Below are 12,090 nucleotides of genomic sequence, written 5' to 3'. Positions count from 1 at the left end.
TGATATCCTAACACCCAATGTGAATCCAAATTAAATTCCAGATCTAGTGGATTAAACGTTTTTTTTTATGTTTCATTTGATTTCATACCATGGTCGATCTTTAAACTGGAATATTGCTGCAACCCTCACTGGAAATGAAAGGTAATATGTAACATGATTTCTATACACTCCACACATACTAACACAAAAAAGAAACAAAAAATAAAACATATGCCAATATATTTAACACAATTTTGATCATGCAATGTCTGTTGCTACATTTGATGCACTCAGGTTGGAGCTTAAATTTATCCCAGACAAGGGAGGTGAGTCCCTCCTGGCTGAACCAGGCTGTGGGCTCTTTATCCATCAAACCAACTGTTTGCCTCTCTCCCTGAGTACCCACTCAACAAACTCTCAGAGCAGCACGGGGGCTCCACAGTGATGGCGCCATTGATGTTACCTCAGAAAATGGGTACTATGATTTGACAAGATTCAGAAGCAGCTGTATTTTCAATGCTTTCCCCCAAATCATTAATTGATGTCATAAATGCCCAGCGTTCTCAATTTATGTCTGATTGGGTGCACACATGAGCCTCGCTCCACACAACTGTTCAAAATTACACAGACACAGACAAACACACACACACATAGTCTAGACATGTTGCTTTGCTTAGACAAAAAATGTGTGAAAGAAAAGGGCATAGTGTGACATATGACAAAGGCCAACATCACAAAAACACTTCAGCCTGTCTGCCACGAGCGTTACAACTAGAGGTGTCGGGGAGGCAGAGAGGCAACTCAAAATGCACAAAAACAGTTTCTGTGGAGGTGACAGAAGTCATCCATTAGTTTGTCAGGACATTCTGACCCCATAACAGATTTCTGCTTTTTCTGAAATAACTGTTATGTGAGTGTTTGTAATTGAATGTGATTTGAGTCTGACCTTGATCTAAGTACCATGTAGTTGTTTTTTTGTGTACCCCCTCCACTCAACCCTGGAGATGTGTCTGGCATGTGGCCTCCTGTAAAGTGCACTTTGAGTGATAAAATAAAAACATGTCCACACTCACATTATTTTTCTCAGTCTGGTTTTGACTCAAACTCAGACTGCAAACTCATCCATGGATAAAGTGTACCTAAAAAATCCAGCTCCAGACACTCAAGTGTGCGGTTAAAATTAAAAAGACTTTTTATAAAGATGCACATCTCTCCTAAGCCTGTGTGTCTTTGATTCCCATCATTATACAATGAAATACCACACCGATTCTATAAAAGTTGAGACGCTGCGTAAAACATAAACAAAATGTGATAATTTGCTATTCCTTTTTGACATATACTCAGTTGAAAAAAGACAATATACTTAATGTTTTACTCTTTGTAAAACGTTATATATTTGATGTGTAAAGTTTTTTTTTTTCCATAATGTGACAGTATTGCCAAAGCATTAGTTTTCTCATTGATTTCTTGTCCCCCGAATATTGAGACTTTAAGTATTTTCTGTTTATTTTGTGCTACAGGGAACTTTCACCCAGATTTCCACTTTAACAGATTTTTTAATTGCTTCCGTTGCTTGGATTTTCATGTTCTGTTTGTAGAGAGTACATTAAAATATCTGAAAATGTTCCACAATGTGATGTTTTTGTGCTTTTTCACATTGAATCAATGTAACTAGGATACATGTGACCAGGGTTGGGAGGGTTACTTTAAACTGTATTCAGATACAGCTAATAATTACCTATTAAAAAATGTATTCAGTACCATAGTGCAAGTATCACAATATTATTAAGTAATGTAACTTGATTACTTTCCGTTACTTTTGGATTACCTCAATATCAAACATATGCAAATAAAGACACGAGAAAATAAATAGCAATAAGATTGTGGTTATGTAATCCTAATACAAAAGTGTGTCTTCCGTAACAATACACACTTGTGTATTTAGTTTCAATCAAGAACAGATTGATGTTGTGTGAGACTTGTGAAGTTTTTGTCATGTTTGCATGTGTGCATGGTTACACAGTAGTACAGGGCTGCCCAAAGTGGGGCCTGTAGGCCAAAGCTGGCCCGCCATTAGGTTCAATTCAGCCCGCCCGATGTTTCTAGAGAAGAAAATGTATATTTAAAAGATGCAATGTGTAAGAATTTTATTTTAAAACATTCAAAAAGTAACCAAAATTATCAACAGAATGTGAAGTATTACATTTAAAAGATCTCTACTGAAGTTAGCATGCTAACCAGCTAGCCCTGGCACAGGTATAAGCACCTACGCTCTTAATTCTTACATACACCTTTAAAAAAATATGATATAAAGCTCTGTTCATGTTGTTTTACATTTAGAATTGCTCTATAAATATGTAGGATCACTAATTATCTATCTAATTATCTATCTAGGGCACATTTACCCTTTGAAGTCAGTTGGGATCCTAATACCATTTTGCATCTTGACAAAACAATAAAACAGCTGTCTGCTTTTGGCTGGGAGTCAAACATTAAGTTTAGATTTTGTCTGTTTAAGGGAAAGTTTATATCATTCTCTGTTTTAAATTGTAATCCTGTTAGTATTTTTAAGAAATGTACCTGTAATCTAATTACATAATTCTTTCTTTAACTTTAACGGAACACAGTTACCTACTTTTTGTTTCCTAATTACGTAATCCCATTAAATGTATTCCCTTACCAACCAATTCTGCACGTGAATGTCAAGTCTAAGAATTCAAATGTAAAAACAATTTAAAGTTAAATGAAGGGATACAACAAATGACATTTTTCTGGCAAAAACAGTGACTTAATTTTATAGTGTGCAATTATTTATGGTTATTAATTTACAGTCCCATATTTGCTGTAATACAAAATACAGAACCCTACTGTGATGACAATTACAGTATTTTATAGGTATTGTGATTCAGTTTACAATGAGCATACTGTTGATTATATTACAGCACCTCACTAGTTTATTGCCGCCAGCCAGTTACTTTAAATTTTACAGTATTATTCTAACAGTGCAGACAATGAGGTCGTAGAAACTTTTTAAATCCCTTTGAATATTTTTCAAAAATTAGCTTCTGTCAAATTTGTTTTGACTATTGTTTATCAGTGTATCTGCACTAGCATCAGTGAAGTGTTAAAAGTGAGCCTGATGAGGAGATGCTTCTCCGCTGTGAGTACGAGCAGAGTCACATTCTTTCACCACATTCGACACAAACCTAAACTCTCACACTGCAGGTTAAAGCTGAGTGCCCTCCATCACTGTGGAGAGGACAGCCTGATATCTGAACAAAGATGAGAGAGGTCTAAAAGTGAGTCGTGCCTCTTCTCAGAGTGACTGTAAACACTTAGCATATATGAATATTAATGTTCCACATTAAAGCCCAGATGACTAGATGGAAGAGTTAATGAGGATAAATAACAGACAGCCAAGCAGTGAAATCTCAGCTCTGACATTATTTATCATCCTTAACTTTTGTCACAGCTCCTTTTTTTAGTAATTAATATCGTACAAGAAAGCACTTTGCACTTGGATGAGTGATCTAATTTGTTTAATATAATGCAATTAAAGAAGCTTGAATTGCTTTATGTTAATGTTACTGATTATATTCCTCGCTGGGTTGCCTCTCCACCAGCAGATAACAAGCTGAACTTGAGGATTGATGTCTGTCTCAGATCTGCCATGTTCATCAAGCAGACTACTTAACTGCAGTTTACATGCACCTTCTCTGCACTGAATCACACAAATCTGATAGTCAACCCAGACACACATACAGCAGTCTATTGTAAAGCCTGAACAAACCAGATTCGAAACTCAGATTAGTTTTGCTTTTTGCACTTTTGATTTCAAAGTTTTTCGTCTCTTTGTTTTTGACCAGAAAAGATATCTTATTTAATGTTTCCATTCTGCAGGAACAAAATGGCAGCTGCTTCAAAAGTTTGCTAAAAACTTTAGTTGTGAGTTTAGTTTAGTTTAGTAGCTCACATGATGCAACATTTTACTAAATTTACCTGCAACTGGTGGTAATAAGACCGGGAGCACTGTGTGCTGACACCTTGGCTGTACATGTTACAGGGTTGGTTGGTTTGAAACAAAGTGCCAGGAGGGGTGGGGTGTTGGCGGATCCCACAGGGAGCTCTGACATTGGAGTTGGGAGGACACAATGTGACTCGGGGTGAAATATGACATTGGGAACACAGAGAGGGATGGAGGCAGTGAAGAGGAGAGCGCAGCTGGGAGCAAAAGAGCGATGCACAAATGACTAGTGATGGCTCTGCAGGATATGAGCCACACTTCTGTCTGTCTGTCTGTCTGTCTGTGAAGAGAACTTACCCTGCAGACCTGAAGCTCACCTTAACAGCTGGGATTAGATCTCTCTAAGTCTCGAGCAAGCAGCCACAGTCAGACACACAAGCTTGATCAAGAGGCACACACACACAATCTCAATTCAATTTGTTTTAACTAGAGCCTGACGGTACTCGATTTTTGATATTAGGAATTCTGACATCGCTATATATCGCCCAATATACACACATTTGTTGCAATGATCCTGCAAATGTGGTTATCAAACACTTGTAATGGAGGCAGGATATTTTACAGTTCATCACACCAGTGCACTGAAACAGTAAACTTCACTAGTAATTTAATAATTACAATTACTACGAGCATCTTTTTCTGCATTACATTCCCTAAAAACGGCACATATTGATCAACATATATGCTGATTCCGATATATCTGTGATAAGCCAACATCGGCCAATTGATATATTATGTGGGCTTTAGCTTTAACATTCAAGCTTTGTCAAATAAAAAAAGGAATAAGGTTTGCTTAAGAACGAAAATGCTTAAAAACAAACCTCTTCAGCAATAACCAATAAGCTTAAAACATGTTTTATTATCAACCTGGCAGGAGCATCTTTAAATAAAAGGAAAATGTTTTTTACAACCATATGTAAAACCACCCATTGGTTTGTGGACTACCATTTTGAAATACTCAGTTTGGCATTACTGCCGTTGCCATCTTGGTTTTTTGGAGCCAGAAGTGACCATATCTGGACAAGAGGGTGGAGCTGTGGGGATGTCCTGATTGATGTGAGCATGAGGACTTCCTGTGCTAGTAGTAGCTGCGCTCTGAAGCGTAGCCTGCTTTATCGGCTATTTTAATCTAAAAGGGAGCATAATTTACAAAATGAACATCATGCTGTATTGAAGAAGACTTGAAACTAACGATTTAGACAATAAACTCATTAGGAAACTGTTAACTGACTAAATAAATCAAGTGAAAGGTAGGGTCTTTTTCTCATAAGCTTACATATAATCAGAGGTCTTTTTGAAACCAGTGGAGTCGCCCCATGTTGGCCATTAAAAAGGATTCCAGGCACTGCTGCATTAGCCTTTGGTTTCTGATCTAAAAGTTCTGCCCATATTTTATACCGTTAATGGTTGCAGCAACAAAATATCAAAATATGTCACCAAAACATATTTTGCCACACTTATAGTTAATTCTTGCTCTTACGAGATTCAGTTGTCTCACATAGGTAGTTTCTACAGGGAATACGCCATTAAGAGTGTGAAACTGAGGTAAAAAGACAAAGATTTAACACCCTTGTTAACTTTTATGCCCAAGAGTCTGAGTCCCTTCCAATTAATTAAATAATTAAACATCAGATAAGACAGGGTTAATCGTCAGCCCCCAAACACAGCTTCCTCCACACTGCCTGCTACAACTAAGCTTCCATTATTCATCATTGAAACGCAAAATTTGAAAATTGCTAATGCTCAAGCTCCCTTCTCTTCCCACAAGTCCTTACTAATTTATGTATTCATACATTTATTTATGATTTATTTCAGAACATCATAATCAATTCCAGGAGGAGCACTGGGCTCTCTTGGTTGACTAAACCCAAATCTACTGCACCATCACTAGTTGTATCCCTTTTTTCACCTATGTTGCCTTAACTTGTTATAGTATGTACAATTGTGCAACAAATCCAACAGCAGTCCACTTGTCAAATTGCGCCGACCTCATACTGTAGCTCTGGACAGCAGATGGACTGTAGCACGAGCACAAAAAGAGGGTTAAAAAAGGTGAGAGGGGATCAATGTGCTCAGAGATGTTTGTGAAGATGAGTGGAAAGAGAGAGCACTCAGGAGAAGGTGACAGCTTCTCTATAGAGCTGCCAGTCATGCTACACAGCACCCGCTTGCACTGGAGAAGACACCTCTTGCCAGCTGAGGACTTATTGATCCAAACTCTCACACTCCTTCTCCACTTCTTACACTTCACTTTTCTTTGGCAATCTCTCCTTTGCCTCCTTCTCCTATTGGCCTGTCAGTCTCCTATTAGCTTTTTTTTCTGCTCAGATGTCATCTTCCACTAGGCCACACAGAACTGTTTTTAAGACCTTTGTTGGATTTAAAACTGTTTTAAAACCTTCTTTTTATTATTTAGGCTTGAAACAGTTCTACTGGATGATCTAACAAAATGAAGTTTTTAGGTTATGAATGTAGTAGCCTGAGGTGAATTACTTAACCCAGCTTTAGATAACAGGGAGGAACATATCTTTCTGCTACATCACCCTGTTTCCATGCACATTTTCAATTTGTGCATCAGATACCCTGAGTGGATATGTTGGAAATTTGAAAAAAAGTCATACTATTGCAAGAATATTTTTAAGCTAAGCTGATTAGGGAAAGATGATATATTGATCGAAAGAAAATGTCAAGAAATACAATGGAAACAGACTTAGTAAAAAACCTGTGAAATGTATGAAACACGACTTAAACAACCACTGAAGTCTCAGAGGAGATTAGATAACGGGCAGAAAAAACACAAGATCTTTGTGGAGGGATGAGGAGGCTATAATCTTCCTCAAATTAATACAGGAAACTAAGGTAAATGTCATTTTTCCATCACATTTCCCATATTGTTTTTGTTTGAGGTTTGACTGGCATTCTTTTCACTACATCATCTTAATATGCCATCAGCATTATAAAAAAGTAAGAAAGAAAGTAAGAAAACATGCACATAACAAACATACTTTTGTAAGATTCTGTATGATCTGTACAATTTCAGCACTGAACTGCTGTATGTTGAAGCTCAATAGATAATAATACTTTAAATGCACATGTGATGCATTATTTGTCAGAAACCTTTCTGACAAATAATGCAGGTTTTAAAAAGTGAAGCTATCAGTTTGGCTGTGTAATTACATATGATAAAAACAGTAACTGCACATTTTCAGAACTACAGCGATGAACTTGCTAATCAGTTAAACAACAGAAAAATCTACAAATGCCTATTCCTTTCCTCTATAGTATTGACAGAAACACACACATTTCTTGAGGTGACAAACTACAATGGTCTATATAATGTTTGAGGCATTAGATATACAGTATTATGGTTATTTTTTGCTATGGGTAAGAAAGCTCATATATACAAAACATTAATTGAATCAAGCCTGGAGTGTTGATTGATTAGAATATAATTAATGGCATGATTTTGAACATTATTTCCCCATTATGACCTGTTTTTGTCTTTGTAATTAAATATATTGAGCCTAATGGCTGTATATTACTTCTGTTGTAACCTAACATTGCGTGCTTAGATCTTAGATACAGTGTGTCTAAAGACCATCAGATAACTTCTTTCTCATCCTCCATGTTTCAGTCACACCTTCGCAACTCCTTCACAACTAATTGATGGAGGGTGGGAGCCTGGAAGTAGCTGCAGCTTCGAGGCAAAATTCATGACAGGAAAGTCTCTTCAACACTTCACTGCGTGTGCCAGGTTAGTGGATGTATGAGATGGTGTGCGTATTTTATTCAAGTCAAATATTTGCAATTCATTGTAAAAGTCCAAAAATGGACATCGTAGTCAGATCCCTGAAAAGCAGTCTCAACACTTTTTTTCCCCTCCCTGACCTGAAGGTCAAAACCTGGAGGATGTAAAAAAGAAAAAGTGAGATAGAGAAAGCTCCGTCGGAAGGTGACAAGAGATCAGCCAAGAGTTAGCAAGTCAGAGATGGAGTGTGAGGATGAGACAGTGTCAGAGAGGAAGGTGGAGTGTGAAACAGGGAGCAGGTGTGATGGTAAAAAGAGTACTGTCACACCCCCACACACACATCCACAAAGAGGGTTCATGTGAGTTACTTGTGGGAGTTTACTGTCCACACGAGCAAGTGCCTTTCGATAAATCAGCTGCACATGTCTCAAAGTATGTAGCGTTGTGAAGTGGGATTAGCTTTAGGTTGCAAGTATTTTGTTCCGTACTGTAATTTGTTTTTCCCTCTGCTTATGACTTGTGAATTTCCTTGGTGAGAGATCAATAAAGTCTTATCTTAACTTATCATATCGTATCTTATCTTTTCTTGTCTTATCAAAACTGTGGCCACCAGTTTAAATGATTAAAATGCTCTTTCTTTGTGTAAGAGAACTTTTCTGTCACTCTGGTATGATAGATGGCTGTTAAAATTACAGTACCCATGAGTCTCAGAAGAAGGCAGAAATGTCAATCAGAGCTGTGACAAACACTTTCGCAACAAATGCTGCACCATAGTTCCCCAATTAACCTAATATTGACTGAGAATATAACAATTAGCTAATAGAACGGTTTGATATTTTTGGAAATACACATTTCTGTACGCTAAAAATTAAGCTAGAGCCAGCAGACAATTAGCTTAGCATAAAGATTGAAGGGAGGGGAAAAAAGCTAGCCTGCTTCAGTCCAAAGCTAAAAAAATAAACGTAACAGCACCTCCTCTAACTATTTTGCCCTAGACACAGCTACATCCTGGAGTCTCTGCTGATTGCCTGACAACCTCACAGGGAATTCTTTAACATAGCCAAATGTATTATCATCTTGTTACGAAGCAAAATCTTCAGGTTCTCCCCTCCTGAAATGATCTTTTAGTTTTGTAATTGACTTCTTTAAACAGTACTCCACTGATCTGGCACATTACCCACAATGCAACTCATCCTCAGATAGTTCTTTCAGAGGTTCAAGTTATGCTAGTAGCGGTTAATGTAGAGGGCAACAGAGGTTTGGTAAGATCACTTCTTTCCAACTCCACAAATGCAGATATTTTTTCCATTTTTAAACTGGCAGTCTCTGTCATATGACATCACCTGAGGCAATTTATCAGATTTCCTGCATCTTATTCTGGGGTCACAAATAACTTAATACAACCCTTTTCCACATATGCAGTAGTACTCCCTGAGACCTGTTAACAGAGTTTGCTGTGTATAATCGGTGGAGTTCCCCTATACAGACCTTTTAGTACCAGATATTTTCTACCTAATGATGTAACCACAAGAGGAGAGCTTTTAAGGGCTTCAGCTGTCACCTAACATTGTCTACAGAAAACATAAACTGAACTCCTGCCACTTCACAACTCTATATGTGTGTGCCTGTGTGTGTGTGTGTGTGTGTGTGTTTAAGTTGGCATCAGGGAACACAGGCAGGTGGGTGGGCAAGAGTTTGATAGCTGCCTATAGAGTAGTCCACAGTGTGTATATGTGTGTGAGTGTATGTGTGTGTGGCTCGAGGGATCGGTCTGTGGGGAGCTGATTGCACAGGCTCTCATTATGTGGCCAGTGGCTGTAATGGAGTGTGACAGCAGCGTGCTGTGCTCTGGATCTCTGTCCTTCCAGCCTGCAAAGCCAATTAAACACACTCTGCCCTGCTCTCCCACTGCTTCGCCCTGCTTCGCTCTCCACCACTCGCTCCTTCCCTGCTTCTTTTCACCCGCCCTTCCCCGCCTCCACCATCGCCAGCTCCCCGTTCCTACCTTGTCCATCCCCACTCTCTCGGGAGCCTTACATGCCACCCTTTGTAGCATACTCTCTCTCCCGTCCACCACTACATCTCCAAGCTCAATACTTCCAGCCCTTTTCTCACTCTTTTTGCTTCTGGCTCTTATCTCTTGTTGTCTACATGACAATTAAAAGCTCCTATTGGTTCTGCCCTCCCTTCTGTGCCCCCCAGCCTCCACCACTCTACACACAAACAACGAAACGCCTGTCTACTGGTGGCTTTGGAGTAAAGCAGAGCTCCTTGGGGAGGGGGGGGGGCAAAAAGAGAATTGCTGTGCTGCAGGGAGAGAGAGCCTCTGATGACAGCTTCCCTATGTGCTGCCACACACACACACACACACACACACACACACACACACACACACACACACACACACTAAAGAAAGAGAGAGAGAGAGCAACACTTGGTTTCTCAAGACCCAGAGCAGTCACAACCACTTAGGAGGAAAAATGCCCTGCAGCACCAAAAAACACACATAGTCCATTTATCACTCCCTCATAGTACCCCAAAATGTGCACACACACATATGGTACACACAATTTGTGTGTGTGTGTATGTGTGTGCTTTCCTAGACTGGTCTCCTGGTTTTTAAGTGTTTAAAATAGAGCCCTGAAAGTGAAGTCTGCAGCAGAGACGAAAAAATCTGTTGACATCTTTCCCCCTCCTGTGAATCCCTCCGACAGTACAACTCATGTAGATGCAATTAGTGGCAGGATTCACTCCCTCCAAGGGAATGTGTGTGAATGCGTGCGTGCATGTGTGCATGTACAGTGCTCAAGTGTGAGTTAAGAGAAAAGGGGGGAGGAGGCGGATGAGGAGAGGAGGGTTGGGTACCTGTTTTGAACCAGCCGTCGTCAGTGAAAGACTCTCGGGTCTCTTGAGGTTTGTTCCAGTATTCCTTAAAGACAGACGGACCCCGAACTAGGAGCTCCCCTTCTTTGCCCTCCAGACCTTGACGTACCTGCAATATATTCAGAGAGTAAGAGACCAAGACAGACAGTTTTAAAGACTTAAGTGCAGTTAAAATTAGCCAGAATAACACTTAAATGACAATACAATTGGTGCTGACAGATGTACAGCAAGACAACACATGCTGAACTGAATCTAACCAGCTTGCAGTTGTAGAGTTATGAAAGCAAAATATTGTATTTCCATGTGTAAGAAATGAGAATAACCTGTATGTTATATTTATTTCTAGAAAACATGCAGTCACTATCTGTATTGTGGCTTGTACAGTAGAGTTTGGGGTTTGAAATTCACCAAAATTTTCCTTGAAAATTCACTTTTTTTCAATTCTTGAAACCAAAAAAAAAAAGAAAAAAAACACAAAAACACCACAATCTATTTAATCACAATCACAATCTAGACCTTAATCTTTGGCACAAGCTCCTCATCCGACATGCCACTAAATGTAACTCACATTGCAAATGTACAAGCTATGTGAATGTTACCTTGGTTATGTGAAGTTTAGGAGTAAGGATGTTAAATCATGTGATTTCCATGATTCGCCATAAGATTGTGGACACCGTCAACATCAATTCACAATCTAAAATTGCCCGCCCCTAAAAGTCGGCTTATAATGTATTAATTCAGTGTTTACCCGAGTCTCTCTGTGATTGCCCTCCACAATCGTGACGTTGGTTGTGTTATTCATGACAATCTGGACTTCCACAGTCGGTAGCGGCAACCCCACAGCCCCTGTCAGTAAATCAAGCAGAAACACACACGAAAGCACATGAGTACAAGGGAATATACACTGCTCAAAAAAATAAAGGGAACACTTAAACAACACAATGTAACTCCAAGTCAGTCACACTTCTGTGAAATCAAACTGTCCACTTAGGAAGCAACACTGATTGACAATCAATTTCACATGCTGTTGTGCAAATGGAATAGACAACAGGTGGAAATTATAGGCAATTAGCAAGACACCCCCAATAAAGGAGTGGTTCTGCAGGTGGTGACCACAGACCACTTCTCAGTTCCTATGCTTTCTGGCTGATGTTTTGGTCACTTTTGAATGCTGGCGGTGCTTTCACTCTAGTGGTAGCATGAGACGGAGTCTACAACCCACACAAGTGGCTCAGGTAGTGCAGCTCATCCAGGATGGCACATCAATGCGAGCTGTGGCAAGAAGGTTTGCTGTGTCTGTCAGCGTAGTGTCCAGAGCATGGAGGCGCTACCAGGAGACAGGCCAGTACATCAGGAGACGTGGAGGAGGCCGTAGGAGGGCAACAACCCAGCAGCAGGACCGCTACCTCCTCCTTTGTGCAAGGAGGAACAGGAGGAGCACTGCCAGAGCCCTGCA

General features: G+C 39.5%; 1 protein-coding gene across 2 annotated transcripts in view; it reads right to left on the bottom strand.

The window, feature by feature from the left end:
* acsf3 (acyl-CoA synthetase family member 3) overlaps window positions 1-12,090 on the bottom strand; it is a 45,013-nt gene that overhangs the window by 12,589 nt on the left and 20,334 nt on the right. For both annotated transcript variants that reach the window (XM_073465197.1, XM_073465196.1), the window contains exons 6-7: window positions 11,383-11,480; window positions 10,617-10,743 (exon numbers count right to left, since the gene is read on the bottom strand). In XM_073465197.1, coding sequence (XP_073321298.1) covers window positions 10,617-10,743; window positions 11,383-11,480 — 225 coding nt within the window. The remainder of the gene's footprint in view (window positions 1-10,616; window positions 10,744-11,382; window positions 11,481-12,090) is intronic.

Source organism: Pagrus major, chromosome 4 (genome assembly GCF_040436345.1).
Source record: "Pagrus major chromosome 4, Pma_NU_1.0".
NCBI classification, from domain to species: domain Eukaryota; kingdom Metazoa; phylum Chordata; class Actinopteri; order Spariformes; family Sparidae; genus Pagrus; species Pagrus major.
Note: the sequence above shows the minus strand (reverse complement) of the source record. Positions and strands in the feature narration are given on the sequence as shown.